We start from the raw sequence: 18,863 nt of genomic DNA, 5'->3' as shown, positions 1-18,863 counted from the left end.
TGGAATTAGAATTTTGAATGGTCTAATAAGTTTTATAGCCCAATGATATTAGTAACTCAAATAAAATTCAACAAAAATCAAATCAATACTAATGCTAACAAAAGTAATTCATATCTAACACTGGAATGACAATAGTGTTGATATCTATTCTTTAGTTTTATATTAGTTTAGAGCGTGAAAATACATAACTTAATTTTATTTTTTTCTTTAATATCTAGTTATGTAATTAATACTTATTAGCCGTACTTATTTTAGCATGACTTAGTACTTTTAGATTATGATCATTTTATTTTATGCAATTTCATTAATTTTTTTCATTGAATATTTTAGTACAATGTCATCTCTCATCTCACATTTTGTGTTATTTTCTAAATAGATATCTTAATTAGATAGTGGTATCTCACTAGGACTAAAGAAATATTTGAAGTACAAGTTATATGTTTTATATGAAGACTTTACCGGAAAAAACCCGAAAAATCCGAGCAACCCGAAAAAAACCGAGAAAACCCGAGGCTGAAAAACCCAACTTTTGTTGGTTTGGTTTGGTTTATAGATTTAAAAACCCGATGCAATAGGTTTAGTTTGATCTTTAAAAAACCCGAACCAACCCGGTCCATGTACACTCCTACCAGCAAGATTGAATCATATCTTAAAAGATATAGGAATGTGCCTTCTCATATAAAAGAGTGAGGTAGAACTAAAAACAACAAAATTTGTAATTTGTAATTTGAATTATAGATTTTTTTTTGCACAAAAAATCATCATTTAAAAAAAAAAAAAAAAAACATTGATAATGTAAGGATAAAATGGTTATTTTAATAAGTTAATTAAGATAAAGGGGACCAAAATGTCTATTGTTCAAAATTGAGGAGGGAGTTTGATTTTTAAAGCAATATCGTGGGTATGAATGATTTTCACCCATTTAAGAAAAGTTCTGTGGCATAAACCGATAATGTACGCATCAAACTATAAATTATTTGAATAAAGCAAGTTATTTTTCTCACATAAAATACGAAGAAATATAAAATTACAAAATAAGAGGCGAACTTGTCCAGATAACAGTTTTGACTTTTGGTCAACCAAAAATGAAAGAATGGAGATTTACATAATATCTAAAATCACATGGGAGGTATATATTGCAAGTCAATACATCAAGGAAGGACTGTGAAATTATCCTTCTTTTTTTTTTTTTCCATAAGTATCACCTAACTTTCAAGTTCTAAAACTATTTCAATCATTTTCACTAACAAAAAAGAAAGCAAAGACGAGAAGTTAGTCGCTGAGGCGAAATGTTATATGTTTAGTCGCTGAGGCGAAATGTTATATGTTCAACTTGACCAAGAACTGTAAAATAATCTCATTAATTAGGAGTACTAGTTGATTATTTCATTCTGTCTTCCCCTATGGCGTCACTGCTAACATCAGCTTCTTTAACTTTTATAATACTCTAGTCTATATAATAGTGGCGGAATTAGAATTTTTATCAAGAGGTGTTAAAATATGAAAAAGTAAATATACAAAGTAATTAAGGAAATTCAACATATAAAATGTATTCATAAAAAAATGGCAGAATACCTAAAGAATCCCTAAACTTAGCGTGTTTTATTAAAAATCCCCTTTAAACGATACATGCTCCTAATTATCCGGTCCCTTGTGCTTGTCTTTTTTATGATCGTTAGCCTTTCAAACAATAGTGCGTCCTAATTACTCCCCTTTAATGCTTTTTTATAATCCAGGTGATTTCAAATGACGTTTAGCATGTGAGAATGTAAAATAGCAGTCACCTCACATTAATCTGATGAGTAAAAAAAATTTAAAATACCATTTCCTTTTATATTTAGCCATTCCAATGACTATTTGCTTATCTCCTTCCATATATCTTCTTTGTTCCTCTATTAAAATACAACTATCAATTTTTCCTTCTTTTCCCATTTTGCTATGTAGTGGTGGACCATTATAAAAAAGTCTGGTACAGAAATAATTAGGACCAAATATAGTTTAAGGAGAATCTGAATAAAACCTGCCAAGTTTAGGGGGCCTTTAGATATGCACGTATATTACAAGTCAAAATAATAAAATGCATGATAAATACATGGGTTGCATCCCCTTGACTTGAAATGGAAGCTTCATATAACCCACTTTTATAAAAGTTGAATAGCAGTCGATCGTTCATTCTCCCTCTCCAATGGCTTTCGAAAGCTCGAAATGAAAGAATAAAGAAAATAGAAAAAAAGAGTACGGGAATATTTAGCTATTTAACCTTAGAGAAAGGTCTCAATGAAATTTTTTACTCCGCCACTAATATCAATTACACGATGGAACATCACTTTTCACTTTTAAGTATGTCCCAAATGAAAATGTCAAGATTGATCAATTGGGACAATAAGGGCAGAGATTAGTGAGCAATACAATACAGACCAGTTCCAAAAATACTCATGTCATGTATTTTCATCTGTTGAGTAGAATTAATAATCATATTCCTTAAGTGGAAAATAACGATTTCCTTCACTATTCATGACGTTAATTTTATGCCCTAGACTAGTATACTCAGTCCAACCATCTATGAAATGTATGGTTGAACTACTCACATGAAAAAGAAACATGTATTTTTGCATATGTTGATTTTTTACCGCATTAAAGTCATTTGTATTTGCGCTTTGATCTGTAGCTTTTAAGATTAAACTGTAGTTTGATTTATTGTTTTAAATATCAAATACGATTAAATATTTTCCAATAATCACATCATGTTAAGAATATCTTTGGGCCGTTTTAGCCCAACAAACTGGTATCAAAGCCAATGGTTTGGCGGGACGAGTATGAAGATGGCGGAGTGTGGCTTGAGGCCCGGCTTAGTGCCTTTGCCCGTCTATGGGCCGGTTTACAACGTTTACCCATAGCTTTGAAGACGCAATCACAGCCTTTGGGCTTCGGTGACCATAAACACGCTGACGATGTGGGTGGCACATTGACACGTTGAATCTCCGACCCGTAATGAGTCATGTGGAACTTAGTTCGAGGGAGAGATTGTTGGGTGTACGAACAAAGTACCACATTAGTAGCTGAAAAGAAAAGGGAGCTGCTTATAAGGAGTTGGATACTCTTAAGTCTTAATGATGTGAGGCCTTTTGAGGAAAACTGTGCGGGCTTGATCCAAAGCGGATAATATATTCAGGCCGTTTTAGCCCAACAATCTCAACTCAAGTTTAACATTTATAATAGTTGCACTTTCACTTTGATTTCAGTAACTCAAGTTATCCTCTTCACTCTTTTGTTTTTGGTTAAAAAAAATCTTGAATAGGCGAACAACATTAGTTGGGACCCCCCGAAGAACATAATAATGGAGTTTCATTGTAAGAAGACAACTCCTAAACTTAGTTTTGTTAAAATAAACGATGGAATAGTTACTAGTGGACATATTTCGTTGGAGGTACTAATCAATCCCATAAAATATCCTATTTTGAACTCCAGTACACGTTATTTCCACGACACCTCCATAAAATATGTTTTTCCATTTGACTTATTTGAAGCCAGGACATGTATTATGTTAGTCTTCTGATTATATAAAGCCTCCTCTCTCGGATTGTATAATTAGCATCAAATTAACCAAGATGGCCAGTCTAGTAGGAGGGGGAGATAAATACAGAGACTACTTGAATGATGAAGAGGTCAAAAACACCAAATGGAGAAATGGTCCTCCTAGTTATGATGTTGTTGATAAGCTCTTTGAACAAGAAAGAACTCATGTACGCTCTCTTTTTCATCATCTCACAACCTTTTTTTATTGAATCTAAGAATGTCTAGAAATTAATTCAAGATAATATAACTAGTAAATACGTTCTTCCTCGTGTATTTTTGTTGTTTATAAAGACTTACACTTACTTTTATGCTTACTTTTTAAAAAGTAGCTCTGGATTTTCTATAAACTTTACTATCATGCGACCAATTATTATATGAGAGAAATGTGAATGATTGCTTCATGTGTTTTGTTTTACCCTGTCTAAAGAAAAATAAGATCATTCATTAGTACCCAAATTTAGAATTATAACATTATAATAGATACTGGATTTACCTTTTTACATCTTTAGCTTTGGCCTGAAGGATCACTTGAAGAGAAAGTGCAAAGGCTATTGAAGACATGGGAAATGGAAATAGTCCACAAGGCAGATCCTAATGACTTCAAAACTGTTGATCCAACAAAGTTCACAATTAGTGTCAACGGTATACTTACTTATGTGATAGTTTCACCATCTTCTTCTTCTTCTTTTTTTTTTTTTTTTTTTTTGAAATTTAACTTATATACACTGACAGTATAAATAATTTTATAGGCAGGAAGGGGTTGACACCGGCAGATTCTGCAAAGCTTGGTGGTAGCTATAATATATTCCTACAAACTTCATTGCCAGAGAATGTTCGACTCTACAACCCTGATGAAGAAACATTTGAATCATCACAAAAAGTTTTCAGATCCATATTTTTACGAGGATTTGCAATCGAAATACTCCATGTATATTCAGGACCACCAGAAATAGTGTACAAGTTTAGGCATTGGGGTTACATGGAAGGTCCATTTAAAGGACATGCTCCAACTGGACAACTTGTAGAGCTCTTTGGGATTGGCACTTTTGAAGTACTTACCAAAACCATCTTCCTTTCTTTTATTCTTCTTTTTTAAAAATTTATATGTATATTCTGAAATATTTAATTGGATGTTAATTTGTTGAAACAGTTGGACAAAGAGAGTAACAAGATTGTTAAGTCCGAGATGTTTTTTGATAGAGGAGAATTGCTTGGAGGCCTTGTGAAAGGAGAAAGCAATGGTGAATCCACAAGTGGGATGACATTGGATGCTTCAAAATGTCCTTTTATGAAATAATAGACATTACTAGCAACATGTTGCTACTTTCAACTATTTTCAAGATCTATGGTCATGTTTAATTTTACTAGAAATAGGTGCAAAAGTGTAGCTTAACTTTGAAGCATGTGGTTTCTTCAATATCCCAAATAAAAAGTACTCGTGTTCCATGATTATTGTTTCCTTGACTACAACTTTTATACATTTAACTATGAAGATTGTTAGTACTGGTAATACTTTTTATGCAGTGGAGTATTAACTTCATCTAAATAAAAGAAGATGATGGTAGTCCCTTCAGATAGGGCTACTTAAGCTCCTCCTAAACTTTCTTCACTCATCAGTGTCCCATCGCAACTCTTTCCTTTTGGTTTAAATCATGATCTCGATTAAGATGGATAATAATATATTTTCACTAGCATAGCTATGTCTGTGTAATATATTAATTTTAGTTTTGGGATAATCTCAGAGACTTCTCTCCAAGTTTCGCTTCTGTCATACTAAATTTTCTTGTGTTGTAGGAGTACTATATTATCTCCCTTATCTTGATTTCTCAGTAACAATTCTTTTTTTAGACTATGCACAGAATCTACAGTATCAAAGATTGACTTATGTATTCAGATTTTCAAGCTTAATGCTTGTTGATGATACTGCAATTTCGTTTTGCTTCATAGTTTTCTTCCTCCGTAGTGCTTTCCTATTTCTCCCTTTTTGATTATATATTTCTAACAATATAAAAGAACATATAAGTTTGGTTAAATTAGTCAATTACTAGTTTCTTATATTAATGGTTAACATAAATGTCACAAATAAACTAGAAAAGCGAGGTGAACTTAACATCATAACCCACAAGAGAGGTTAGTGTTATGAAGCGAAACCTGAAGAGAGAAGAAAGAAATTATCCCTTTACATTTTTGCTGGTGTTACAGAATGTATATAATTTCATTCTTTTAAAAAAAAAAAAATCAAAAGGGTTCCACAATCATGGTAAAGAATTAAGCTTGGGACCCTAATCAGTTTCTATCAAAATTAAGAATTAGACAGAGAAGAGCATAAACCTTAGCCTCGCGTTACAAGTTGTAAAAAAGCAGTCTAGCACAAGACATAATTGGCACACTTGAGCAAAAAATGTAAATCAAGCTGAGGAAAGTTCTTCCCTGACTTCTGGTAAACAAAAAGCACTACAACTTGCTAGTTGCTACTATATATGCTTCTCTGTATACGTTCAACTATACATTGCACAGTTAAGAAATACAGAAAATATTGGTCAAAATTTTCTTTTCTGAGGACATGGACAATATCACATTCAAGTATGTCCCTAGTATAATGTACGTGTCCAATTTGGAGATTGACATTTTCTTAAAAGAGGAATATTTAACAAGATACATGCAGAAATACAGCAGGGTTAGATACCCCAAGTCCCTCACCAACCCCTTTTGTCCCTAATTTTTTGGAATTAGGCAATTTCACAACTAGGTTCGACGAATCTTCCTTGATTCAAACTGTCCTCATTTAATTTTTTTTTCATCTACATCTAGTCTTGTTAAAACGTGGACCATGTGTTGGTATTACCAATGCAAAATTTAGGTTTATTTTAACTTAGTGGATCCAATTATATAGGGCACTTGTTGGCTAACTTATTAAGTAGAGAAAAACTAGTTGTTGGAGCTTGCCTGACTTACTCTTCTACAACATGGATAATCGAACTATTCACATGAAAAAGAAACATGTATCTTGCATGTAAATATTGATTTTTTTTAATCATATTTAAGTGATTTGTGAAATTTTATTGATTCTTAAGTCAGAAGAATTAGTTTTTTTGGGTTTCTCAAATGGATCGTTTCTCCTAACGAAATGAATGTGAAGCTCATTTTGATTGCTTTTAGAATCCGAAAATTTTCACGAAGAGAATAAAATGTTACTCCTCTTACCTCTTTCTTTTCCCACTTTGCTATCTTTCCCTCTAACTCGGCGCGGCGACAGGGAGTGCGGGCTACTTTAATTTGTAACTCCAAAAATTATATAAATTTGTCTTAAAAGATAATTTTTTGTTTCTACTTCTACTTTTCAAAGAAGCAAAAATTTGAGCTTCTCCCCAAGCCTCTATTGCACAAAAACTATTTTTATATTTTGGCGAAACACTTTAAGTCTTCCCAAAAAAAAAAAAAAAAAAAAAAAAAACCAATGATCCTTTTCTAAGAAAAAGGATTTTTAAAGGACATGCATGGTGCAACTAGAGACTTGTAGAGTATTTTTAGGGCAAAAATAGTCACTTTTTGTATATATTAAGGACTATTTCTTTTAAGGGGTATAAATTAAGGACCATAATATTCCAACCTCTATACATTAAGTACCATTTTGATCATTATCTAAACATACATATACGTTAAAAATAAACCACGGGAAAGTCTTATGCGGAGAAATTTTATTTAGTGCTACTTATTTAACCCATAAAATATTCCTAAATATAGATGGAACGCCACACGTTATTTTCATGACAGCTTCAGTTCTATAAAATATGTTATTCTATATTAGTAAATTGAAGCCAAGACTTGTAGGAGGTTACCTTTTTGATCCTATAAAACCCCCTAAAGTGTTCCTAGTCAGTATCAAATCAAAATGGCAAGTCCAATACTAGGAGGGGGAAACAAGTACAGAGACTACTTGACTGATGAAGACATCGCAAATACTAAATGGAGGTTTGGTCCTCCTAACTATGATATTGTGGATAAGCTCTTTGAACAAGAAAGAACTCATGTGTGCTCTGTTTTCTCTCATTATCAACCCACGTTTTAATATAGTTTACTGACTCTTTTTGATTGATTCTAATAATGTTTCGAGATTTTCAAGATGATTATATAACTAGTTATTAATACGTATCTCCTCATGTATTAAATCTTTAGGAATGGCCTGAAGGATCGCTTGAAGAGAAAGTGCAGAGGCTATTGAAGACTTGGGAAATGGAATTAGTCCACAAGGCAGATCCTAATCAATTCAAAACTCTTGATCCAAATAAGTTCACCATTAGCGTCAATGGTACACTTCTGTCACAATATAATTACATAACAATGCCTTTTGGTGATTTAATTTACAAAATAGCCAACAAATTTATAGGTTTAATATATTAAGCATTAAGTATACATATAATATACATACAGTACATATATATATATACACACACACAAATAATATACATAATCAATGTATATGTTTGTATATTTTGGCTAGCACCCGTAATTAATCTCGGCCAACGGGCCAATAAGACACAATATTGTCCTAGCACATCTCTGATTTTGCTTCTACACACTGACATTGTAAAAAATACTTATAGGTAGGAAAGATTTGACACCGGAAGAAGCTGCAGAGGCCGGGGGTAGCTATAACATATTCCTCCAAACGTCGTTGCCAGAGAATGTTCGAATCTACAATCCTGATGAGGAAACAGGAGAATCTTCACAGATAGTTTTCCGATCCGTATTTTTACGAGGATTCGCGATCGAGATCCTCCAAGTTTACTCAGGACCACCAAAAATTGTGTACAGGTTTAGGCATTGGGGTCACATGGAAGGTCCATTTAAAGGACATGCTCCAACTGGAGAACTTGTAGAGTTCTTTGGGATTGGCACTTTTGAAGTACTTACCAAAAACCACGTTTCGTTATTTATTCCTTTTTAATATATATCTATATTGGATGTTAATTAATTTGTTGAAACAGGTGGAGAAAGAGAGTAACAAGATTGTGAAGGCAGAGATGTTCTTTGACAGAGGAGAATTGCTTGGACCACTTGTGAAAGGAGAGAGCAATGGTGAATCCACAAGTGCAATAGCATTGGCTGCTGCAAAATGTCCTTTCATGCAATAATTAGAGAAAGCATCATCCTTTTAATCTGCACTTATTTTCAACTACTTTCAAGATCCACGATCCTTTGCACTTAGTGTAAAAGCTATGGTCATGTTTTATTTTACTTACTAGAAATAAGAGTGTGTACTTCCCAGTTGAAGACTTGTTTCTTCAATAATCTCAAATAAAATGTACCCGTGTTTCATCATTGTTTTTTCTTTGACTACAATTTTTGCGTATACTTTTTAACTGCTTTTTTTACTTATGAATATTGATAGTGCTCGTAATACTTCAAAAGTAATACGGTTATAGCAGAAAAATTGATGAATTTTTTGGAATCGGCATCTTTGAGGTACCAAAAACATGTAAAAGATGCAGTTTAATGGAGTAATTGGCTTAGATATACACCTCTTGTACGAGTTAATTCCTTGGATGGTCATCCAAGTTTAGGGAATTTCCTACAAAAATCACTTTTGTTTCATTTAGGACAATAAGGTCACTCATATATCACTATTTTCCCTAAAAAGTACTTAAACACATCAAAAGCCTCTTTCTCTCCTAGTTGGCATGCCATGTCACTAAAGTTCCATTTTTTTTTTAATTTTAATAGATATATTTAACTCATCAAACCAGTTTAACCAAATTCATATTTTATAATTAAATATGACCTGGTTAAAAAAGCGGCAAAAGAATCAAACCATACTTTTAATTAAGCCACTTTTTCAAATCTGAATTTTCTTTACATCCCGATTCAAATATATTATCTTTCAATTTAAATTTAAATTCAAGTAATTTAATTTTTCTATTCAAATTCTATTTTTTTTTTAAATAGCATATTTTTTCCTCACTAAACAACATATTCTTCCCACATTAAAAAAGAATTACACAGATAACACAAAGATAAGATTCGTATCGGATTAACTTTTAAAAAATATAATAAAATCGTATATTTTAAAAAATAAAGTTAGTGCAAATTTTTCCTCTTTAACTTTAGTTATTTATTCTTATGCATGTAGTGGATAATTTTTGGCGTCTCCATTCCATACCATCTAGATCTTTTTATTTCTCAGAGCTTTCATTACTATAATACTTGTTTTAAAGAATTATATTAGTATTCTTATTTTTTTTATTTTGAAATATTAAATTATTAGTCTTATATGAAATATAATACATTCTTAGTTTATTTCAAGTTATGGTATAGATATTCCAACTTGTCATGTTAATATCTAGCAATATATAAACTAAAGCTCTAAAGTAACTCAAATTCAACTTTTTATATGTTAATTTTAATTTTTAAAACTTATCTATAGATTTAAAGAATTCATCTTTTTAATTCTAGTTCATTTAGATTACAAGCTAGTTTGTTCCTTTGCCATTTTTAAACTGGTTCATATTTGATTGGATATAAAATATGAATTTGATTAAATGAGTTTGATGAGTTAAACAAATCTATTGTTTAAAAATATGGGCCTTTAATGACGTGGCATGCCAACTAGGAGAGAAGGAGACTTTGAGGGGTGCTTAGGCACTTTTTGAGGAAAGTAGTGAGACTTGAGTGACTTTATTATCCTAAATGAAACAAAAGTGACTTTTGTAGGAAATTCCCTAAAGTTGAATGACCATTCAGGGAATTAACTCCCTCTTGTACATAGTTACAATATATACACTATATATATACGTACATTACACAATGTATAAGCAGTGTATATATAATGTATAACGGTATATAGAGGTGTATATACACCTATCATACAATGTAAATACAATCTCTCTCTAGGACTCATCTACTCATTCTCCTTCCACCATACTACACCAAAAATATATTCATCTTCTTCTTCCATCTACCTATAATATTTTTTTTCAGGGTCCTTATTGAAATAAATAAAGTAAGTAAGAAAATATAATACTCCAACCAAAGGTTGGGACTAATTTTAGCATAACATTTGCTTCTGTTACTATCCGTCTTCTCAAACTTTTGCAGGCCTTAACTATTTTCCAGTACTTTTTATTAACAGGGATTCTTTTCTGTTTTGCTTTGAAAATTGGGAGAAAATGGAGGTCTTGCCTTGGTATTTTCACAGAAACACTGTTTAATCACAAGAATTCTTGGGTTAAATATAAAACATTTGTAAAGAAATAAGGTTATCTACTACAAGAAGTTAAAATAAGTCCGTACATTTTTACCCTCTAAATCATGTTTATTTTATTACCATTAATTTTTGGGTAGGACAGAAGGAGGGATAGTTCAATATTCTTATCTTGATCCAAACAGTTATTTCCTGCACTGGAGGAGAAAGATAAGTTACAAAGAAAAGTTAGTTCTTGTTTTAGAAACTTTTTATTTTATTTTTCAGCTTTGACTTTCTAATCCAATAAGACTAACAAATTAGATGCCAAAGCCAGCAGCAAGAGAATAAGATTATATGCAAAAATACAAACACAGAATCAAGATTGTAATTTACAACTATTTTTCAGTTACATCATGCATAAGTAATGTCGATCTCCTTAAGACACAAAATCATCATGGGCATTTTATATATATCAAATGTAACATTCTCTTTCAAAGACTAAACAAAAACTTTAACTATGTCAAACTCAGAAAAGTTCAATTCTGTCCAATATGTTCATACAATTTCTGAGGCCGGTCGCCTTCTTCCTTCTGCCAGTCGTTGGAACTCCATAGAATTGGACTTCAATCTCCTTCCACAGTCTTCATTAAATGAAAATTTTGAGTCTTTACCGTCAAGATTTTCAAAATTTGTTGATTTTAACTTGTTTGTTAAAGATAAAATCCACTTCAAACGATTCGTCGTTGTAGCAGCCTTCATAATCCTAATTATACCTTCTCTTATTCTTCTCAAGCATTTTTATCCTCCAAGAAATAACCATAATGGCTCTTCCCACAATATCACCCTTGCTCTTAACAAAGCTCTTCTCTTCTTTGATGCTCAAAAATGTATATCACATTCATTTCTTTACTGTTTCTTTTATGTTTATAACTTCCTTGCCCTGTCTCCTCTCTCGTGGTTAATTTAAGGGATAATTACCTTTTTTGGGCCCTCCTAAATAATAATTTCCAGCAAATGTATATGGTTTACATATTAAGTATAAATATACATATAATATACGAAAATATACATAAAATATACATATTATATATGATAATCAGTGTATATGTTATATATATTTTTACTAGAGCAAGTAATTAATCTTGGCCGGCGGGTCAAAACTGATAAAATCCCTCAATTCAGTGATCTTTGTGTGTTGCTTTTTCGTGCAGCGGGGCCTTTTGTGGAGAATAGTTTGATACGGTTTCGAGGAAACTCGGGGATGAATGATGGGCATGGCAGTGAGAAGCATCCAAATCTTGTTGGTGGTTTTTATGATGCAGGGAATAATATAAAGTTTAGTTTCACTACAGCTTATGCTGTTACTCTCTTGAGCTGGACAGTGATTGAATATCATGAGAAATATGAAGATATTGGAGAACTTGATCATGTTAAAGATATTATCAAATGGGGTAGTTTATATTTGCTTAAACTCTTTGTTCCTCAAGATAATTCTTCTAGTACTTCAGCCATAATCTACTCTCAGGTACTAATCAAGAATCTAAATTCAAGACTATTTGGTTGCAATACTTTGCCTATACTTCGGATAAAATTTTCAATCTTTTGTTGATTTCAGGTTGGAGGCAATAATTCAAATGCTGAGAATGATCTAACTTGTTGGCAGAGGCCAGAAGATATGAATTATATAAGGCGTGGTTCGGTTTGTGACATTAGTTCTGCGTCCGATTTAGCAGGGGAAATGGTAGCAGCAATGTCAGCTGCATCATTAGTATTGAAAGAAGATAAGGATATTTCAGAGAAATTGGTGAAAGCAGCAGAGGAATTGTTCATTCGTGCAAATGGAACAGATAAGAAAGGAACGTACACGACAACTGATGAATGTGGAGGACAAGCTAGGCTATTTTATAACTCAACAAGTCACGAAGATGAATTGGTTTGGGGTGGAATTTGGTTGTTTTTTGCTACAGGCAACAAAACTTACCTCAAGTATGCGACAGAGAATTTTGCCTCAGCTGTAGAGGAACAAGTAGCTTCTGATGAAGGCGTCTTCGATTGGAACAACAAGATCAGTGCTATATCGGTAATTGAGACGAGAACTTGATGAGAATTAATGTTTTTATTGTATGCATTTCATCTAAGGCTGGAACTTACTACTGTTATGTAGATTTTGCTAACAAGGATTAGGTACTTCCGGGATCTTGGTTATCCATATGAGTCTTCATTTATATCATCGACGAACAAGATTGATTTGCTCATGTGCTCATATACTTCTGATCTAAAGTATAGCAAAACAGAAGGTGATATCTTACTGTCAATTACACATTGTTCCTATGATTTTGCTGATCATAACTTGAGACTAAAATTTTCTGCATTTTCAGGTGGACTAATCATTTTAAAGCCAGGTACTGATGCAGCACTACTCCAGTATGCTGTGACAGCTACCTTTCTTAGCAAATTGTATAGTGACTATCTCCTGCTTTTGCTTACACCACGCAGAAGCTGCTCTAATTCTGCCTTTTCTTCGGAAATTTTACAAGAATTCTCACAATCACAGGTGATAATTTTTCTTATGGACCCTTCAAAATTGACAAATTCCCACACCTTGTTATAATGATAATGCATATAATCCTATTCCTGCCTGGTCAAGTATGGAATGAACTTATAATCATAGAACTGAATCGACCATATTGCATGCAATTCACTGTGATAGTTACTTGATGAAAAAATACCTAATTTTGTTTACTTGATGAAAAAATACCTAATTTTGTTTTTCTTAATTATATTTGTGTCAGGTGAATTACATACTAGGAGATAACCCTTTGAAGATGAGTTATGTGGTTGGATATGGCGATACTTATCCGGTTCAAGTTCACCATCGAGCTGCATCGATCCCTTGGGATGGGAAACGGCGTACATGTTCAGAAGGGAATCAATGGCTCAATGCAAAAAGGGCAAATCCAAATACCATCTTTGGAGCAATGGTAGCTGGACCAAATAAGGACGATGTTTTTTCGGACGAAAGAAGCCAACCATGGTTCACAGAGCCAAGTATAGCAAGTAATGCTGGTCTAGTAGCAGTACTGATTGCACTTCATGATCCTCCCAGTGGATCTTCTCATTCAATTGGAGGTAATTTAGGAATAGACAAGAATGGTATGTTTGAAAATGTAAAAGAAGTGGCTTGAGCTTCTTGAGAAAAAGGAAAAAGATCATTACAGTGTAGAAGGCAGTAACTAGTTAACCATTTTCTTGAAATTGATTAGATAATTAAGCTTCATAAACACAAATAGTTACATCAATTCTATCAAGGATATCAGATCATGATTCTTTTTCCTCTTTCTGAGTTTATAATATCATCCCAGAATTTTCCCACATTTAGTGATAAAATTGAAACAAAAATATATAAATCAACTATAATTATGTAATAAAAGTTTATATGCGGGATACATGTCCTAAATTAAATTGTTTGATGCAAACACCAGGTGCATTACTTACATGTACCTGGTGTTTACAACAAACCACGCAATCTAACCATAAAAGTCACGAATTAGAATAAAAAGTACACATCACTTCCCGTTTTGGTGTTTACAGTACGTACGTACCAAAGGAAGTGTTCACATAACTGAACTTGTCATACAACAACTTGAGATGTATATTTACATAACAAGGAAAAAAGGATAATGGTCAGAAAACTTAAAAGTTATATACAGCTTGTCTCACTTTCTGGGCACTTCATCTTCAAGTAGATTTTAACCTATCAAGACCATATGCACCCTACAAAGGAAGGCAAAATTAAAAGAAGATAACAATAATTAATATTTGATTATTAGTAGAGAAATTAAGCTAGTAAAAGAGAGAATTGTAAGAATTTATGCAGATCTCACCAAAAGGTCGTGAATTTCCTTTAACAAAGGTGCCAGTAGTGAAATGAAGGTGCGCAATTCCTTCTTAAAGTCTTCGTTATTTTTATCTTTGCCCATGAGAATTGTAATAAACCCCTTGCTGTCTGGAACTAGCTTTAACGCTACCTGTAGAGTAAATTTTCATTCAATTTTAAGACAGAATTGCATAGAAAAGAAAGGATTTTCACACTGTGTAGCCGCACACCAAAATAACAATCACTGAATGTACATTTTTTTGTATATTAATGTATATATACATCTAAAATATATATTTTATACATAACTAGTGTATATATATATAGCTAGCGGTTTTAACTATTGGCGAGCGGCAAATGTGTAACTTTGCCAAAAAAAAAAAAAAAAAAAACCCCATTTCTTTAATTAAAGAAATTGAACCCCATTCTCCTACTTCATGTGAAGAATAAAAATTGAATATTGAAAGAGTTTCCAAGAATTAATATTTTGAGGATGAAAATAAAAGAAGAATAAAATGACCTTGAAGGCAGCTGAGGAGATCCATCCATGCCATGGCTTAAGGGTGTTATTGTAAGATTCCTGAACAGCTTGCTCCATGTTACTCTCTAAATCTTCAGCTAGTAATTGTAATAATGCTAAGGCGAAATCCAACGATCTGCAGGTATATATCCATTCTATATGTTAAGTTCAAAACCAATTAAAAGTAATACTAGTCTAACCTACTTTGTTGATACATTCACGTTGATACAAATTAGAAGCGGATTCAGAATTTTATAATATGATGGGTTATTCAACCTTTAAGTTCTTACTATTGAATTTACTGAACTTTGAGAGATGTGAATTTAGAATTTAATAAGTCTCATACTTAGGGGGTCGGGGGAAAAAATGTTCAGAATTTAATGTTTATATTCTATGATAAAAATATTGAATTAAGTTGAACCTATTGAACGAGGCTCCATCTGCCTTTGATAGGGATGCCATCTGACTCGTCGTATTTATAGTTTTAGGGCTAGGGTAAATAGCTAAGCACTTTGTTTTTTCTTTGTAAGAAAAAGAAAAGGTCAAATTTGATTCTCCTTAATTATAAGAACTTTCCCTAAGTACTTGGTGAATAGAATGAAAGTGAAAGATCCGAAAGTTTAATTACCTGGTGAGCCAAAGAAGAGCTTTGCAACAGCTAGGACCCTTTTTTTCTTTGCCTTCACTAATCTCTTTCTTCAATATCTCGACCATATTTGAGTAGAGGGAAGGATCTGAATCATGCACCTTTTCCAATCTCTATGCATAAAACAAATAGAGAAATGAACTTTATTTAACACACCAACTATATGGTAAAAACAAGAAATTAAAATTGGTCCGATAAAAGAAAGATTAAGTGTGCAACGAAAAGGCATATGAGGGAAGCATGCATTTTAATTATCAAGTAAAAATAATCGTAAATTATTTTAACTTGTAATCTTTTACTTTTAATTTCTTTCTTAAATCGATGTATAACCAGATGTTAATTTGCCAAGAATTTGTTATCTTCTTACGAAAAGAAAAACAAATTAGAGAGGAGTATAGAACAAATGTGGTGTATCAAAAACCAACTTTAGGGGCATATTCTTATAGGAAAAGGACAGTTTCAATCATTTAAGAATTTTTTATTTTTTTAACAGTAAATGTGATGGGAGATTAACTTGATTAATGCCGATTGCTGTTAAAGTAGACAAGGCTTTAAAAACATTATCATTTAGCTCCCCATAACAAAGGTTCTCATGTAGTGTTGTATCTGGACATTGAGAAAATTCCCTCTAATAATTTCTCAAACGACATGGTAAGAGTAATATGACGACATTGCTAAAACAAGCTGTCCATTGTACAAGTACTAACAAACAAGAAGGGTGAAATTATGCACTGAATGATCTAACGGTCAATAAAATGGATAAAAATTATAGGAGTCCAAGCGTACTTTAAATTCTACAAAAACTAAATATGATACGATCGATATGATTATTGTTCTAATCCGACTAAACTTTGGTGAGTTAATTAATTAATGTTCGTTGAATCGTAATTAAAAGTATGAAGTAAAATATATAGTACGTAGTAGTTAAGGCGCAGGAAGCCAGGTTGAAAAATCCAATTAATAGTAGTCAAAACATCAGTTTATCCATACAAAGTCAAAATGAAACCTTTTGGCAGCATCGAGCTTCACGAAGCTAGCAAACCTATCAATAATAATGTATGTGGGGTGCCAAAATCAGAATCGTGTGTTTTACACATACCACATGAAAATGACTGAGTTTACAACTTTATCCACACAGTAAAAAACAAAGAAAATAGAATTACGTAGCAGACACTATCGTCGATTTCAAGTTAAAAAGTCTTCATAGACTAAACTTTTCAAATTATTATTCTAATGTATGATTGTACCTGGATATTTTGATAGATGTCTTGTCTCAATACTGCCATTGTCGGCCCTATCTTATCTGCAAACCATTTCAGATTTCACAACAAAACAACAATAACAAACCAAATCCAATAATAGAATCATAAAAATTATCCAAAGAGCTAACAGAGCTGTCTAGAAGAATAACTTTTCAAGAATCAGCAGCAGAAAAAGGAACCTTTTTTTTTTTTTTTTTCAAATAGTAATTGGTAAAAGAGAAATAGGATAGTATATACTAACCAAGAACTTGAAGGACCAAATTGGAGATAGAGAGAAAAGGCATGGTAGGAATATGGGAATTAATGGTTTTATTATTATCATCAACAGCAGCATGTTCTTCAGGTTTAACTTTGACTTTGAGGAGCTGCATCATAGATAGTTCTTCAATAGCACTTCTTATTTCAGTTGACTCTACTTCCATATCTCTTCTTCTCTTCATTTCAGCACTTGCTTTTTCTCCTATGGATTCTCCTTGTAACCTAACCAGTTATATTTATATGTATCCGACCAGTTGATCTCAAAACTTGTAAGATAGTGCCAAAACTTGTTAAAATATTCAAAAATTAAATGTTCACCAGCTATTTTGGTCATTGTTATTGTCACATGACTAAAATATTAACATTATTTCTGCTCTAAGAAATATTCTTTCCAAGGGTCTGAAAGCTGCTGGGAGCTTCTCTCTCTTATACTGTAATATATATAGTTCTCTCTATTGCTATAGAAGGTCGTTGTGTGATGGTATTTATCTCTTTATTCTTAACCAGAAGTCTTAGATTCTAATCAATGAGGTGAAAGTCATCTTTGTTAAAAGAACATTTATCCCTTAAAGTGGGATTTTCCGACATGAATATGAATTAATCAGAATTCAAAACGAGTAAAGAACACCGGGCAAAAAACAATTAAAAAAAAAAAAAATCTCATTGGTGATATTTTTCAATTGACCTTGAAGTTGTCATTTATCGTATTAGTATAATATAATCAATTATTATTGTTTTGTGTTTATCCCTTAATTGAGTATTGGGTAAGAGCTAAGAGCGAAAGCGTCCAAATAATAATCATTTATTGAGCTTCTCTTTTTTTTTTTTTTTTTTTAAACGATAGTGGCACAGGAATCTAGGGGAGAACCATCTGTTGAAAACCTGAAATGGGATAACTAAAGCAAGGTCGCAGTTTGTATGGAAAGTTGAAACTGTTTGGTTATGACTTATGATTTGCTAGACTTATAAAATTTGTAACTTGTAGGTGATAGGGATAACAATCATTAAACTAATACAGAGTTACAGTAAGTTAAATACCATTACCATTTAAGATATACCCTAATACTTGGATGACAATGAGATTGGCTGATTCGTTGGATTAGATTCAAGATTCAAGTTACCAACTTGCTATTGGAGCTATGAATTTATCATTATAATTTAAACAGTATCTTTTCTGTTTTATTTCACATATATAATCCTTTAATTATTTTGCGTCCACTAAAATGTTGACACATTCTTGTGTAGAGTATAGCTTATCAGAGCAGACCCAGCATGTTGTTGTGCGTGAGTTCACGGGACCCAATAATTTTTGCTCAAAACCTATAAACGTATTAACATATTCACTAAATATTTATGAATATTTGAATGTGTGAACCCAATTATTAATTAACGTATATTAAGTTGAAGTTGTTGTAGAAACCCATAAAGTTTAATCCTGGATCCGCCTCTGTTAAAGTTATATACATTGTCGTCAATGTAGGAATTTTTACATCAAATCACATAAAAGATATTTTATAAATAAGTCTCCTTAAACTATGAAT

General features: G+C 32.3%; 4 protein-coding genes across 4 annotated transcripts; 3 read left to right on the top strand and 1 right to left on the bottom strand.

The window, feature by feature from the left end:
- Window positions 1–3,533: 3,533 nt before the first annotated feature.
- LOC132033945 (pathogen-related protein-like) lies at window positions 3,534–5,028 on the top strand. Its single transcript, XM_059424129.1, has 4 exons — window positions 3,534–3,743; window positions 4,086–4,218; window positions 4,326–4,627; window positions 4,727–5,028. Exons 1-4 carry the CDS (start codon window positions 3,609–3,611, stop codon window positions 4,871–4,873), a joined length of 717 nt encoding a protein of 238 aa, XP_059280112.1. The 5' UTR covers window positions 3,534–3,608; the 3' UTR covers window positions 4,874–5,028.
- A 2,360-nt stretch (window positions 5,029–7,388) lies between these two features.
- LOC132035470 (pathogen-related protein-like) lies at window positions 7,389–8,898 on the top strand. The gene is made up of 4 exons (XM_059425753.1): window positions 7,389–7,606; window positions 7,753–7,885; window positions 8,181–8,482; window positions 8,565–8,898. The coding sequence occupies exons 1-4, from the start codon at window positions 7,469–7,471 to the stop codon at window positions 8,709–8,711; spliced, it is 720 nt and encodes a 239-aa protein (XP_059281736.1). The 5' UTR covers window positions 7,389–7,468; the 3' UTR covers window positions 8,712–8,898.
- Window positions 8,899–11,202: 2,304 nt separating this feature from the next.
- LOC132033944 (endoglucanase 10-like) lies at window positions 11,203–14,031 on the top strand. The gene is made up of 6 exons (XM_059424128.1): window positions 11,203–11,646; window positions 11,971–12,284; window positions 12,375–12,839; window positions 12,924–13,056; window positions 13,138–13,313; window positions 13,552–14,031. The coding sequence occupies exons 1-6, from the start codon at window positions 11,277–11,279 to the stop codon at window positions 13,942–13,944; spliced, it is 1,851 nt and encodes a 616-aa protein (XP_059280111.1). The 5' UTR covers window positions 11,203–11,276; the 3' UTR covers window positions 13,945–14,031.
- Window positions 14,032–14,158: 127 nt separating this feature from the next.
- Window positions 14,159–17,779, bottom strand: LOC132033942 (glycolipid transfer protein 3). The gene is made up of 6 exons (XM_059424127.1): window positions 17,306–17,779; window positions 17,050–17,105; window positions 15,785–15,915; window positions 15,157–15,292; window positions 14,644–14,787; window positions 14,159–14,533 (listed from the first exon to the last, which is right to left on the bottom strand). Exons 1-6 carry the CDS (start codon window positions 17,502–17,504, stop codon window positions 14,498–14,500), a joined length of 702 nt encoding a protein of 233 aa, XP_059280110.1. The 5' UTR covers window positions 17,505–17,779; the 3' UTR covers window positions 14,159–14,497.
- Between the last annotated feature and the right edge of the window lie 1,084 nt (window positions 17,780–18,863).

The sequence above is a fragment of the Lycium ferocissimum genome, chromosome 10 (genome assembly GCF_029784015.1).
Source record: "Lycium ferocissimum isolate CSIRO_LF1 chromosome 10, AGI_CSIRO_Lferr_CH_V1, whole genome shotgun sequence".
Taxonomy (NCBI): Eukaryota; Viridiplantae; Streptophyta; class Magnoliopsida; order Solanales; family Solanaceae; genus Lycium; species Lycium ferocissimum.
The sequence above is the reverse complement of the archived record's forward strand: the minus strand, read 5'-3'. Positions and strand labels throughout refer to the sequence as shown.

Coding starts and splice junctions, on each gene's coding strand:
- LOC132033944 (XM_059424128.1), top strand. CDS start 11,277: ATGTCAAACTCAGAAAAGTTCAATTCTGTCCAATATGTTCATACAATT. Junction 12,285..12,374: donor CAGCCATAATCTACTCTCAG/GTACTAATCAAG, acceptor TGTTGATTTCAG/GTTGGAGGCAATAATTCAAA. Junction 12,840..12,923: donor ACAAGATCAGTGCTATATCG/GTAATTGAGACG, acceptor ACTGTTATGTAG/ATTTTGCTAACAAGGATTAG.
- LOC132033942 (XM_059424127.1), bottom strand. CDS start 17,504: ATGAAGAGAAGAAGAGATATGGAAGTAGAGTCAACTGAAATAAGAAGT. Junction 15,916..17,049: donor ACATCTATCAAAATATCCAG/GTACAATCATAC, acceptor TTTTATGCATAG/AGATTGGAAAAGGTGCATGA. Junction 14,534..14,643: donor AGGAAATTCACGACCTTTTG/GTGAGATCTGCA, acceptor CTTCCTTTGTAG/GGTGCATATGGTCTTGATAG.
- LOC132033945 (XM_059424129.1), top strand. CDS start 3,609: ATGGCCAGTCTAGTAGGAGGGGGAGATAAATACAGAGACTACTTGAAT. Junction 3,744..4,085: donor TTGAACAAGAAAGAACTCAT/GTACGCTCTCTT, acceptor TTACATCTTTAG/CTTTGGCCTGAAGGATCACT. Junction 4,628..4,726: donor TTGGGATTGGCACTTTTGAA/GTACTTACCAAA, acceptor TTGTTGAAACAG/TTGGACAAAGAGAGTAACAA.
- LOC132035470 (XM_059425753.1), top strand. CDS start 7,469: ATGGCAAGTCCAATACTAGGAGGGGGAAACAAGTACAGAGACTACTTG. Junction 7,607..7,752: donor TTGAACAAGAAAGAACTCAT/GTGTGCTCTGTT, acceptor TTAAATCTTTAG/GAATGGCCTGAAGGATCGCT. Junction 7,886..8,180: donor GTTCACCATTAGCGTCAATG/GTACACTTCTGT, acceptor AAATACTTATAG/GTAGGAAAGATTTGACACCG.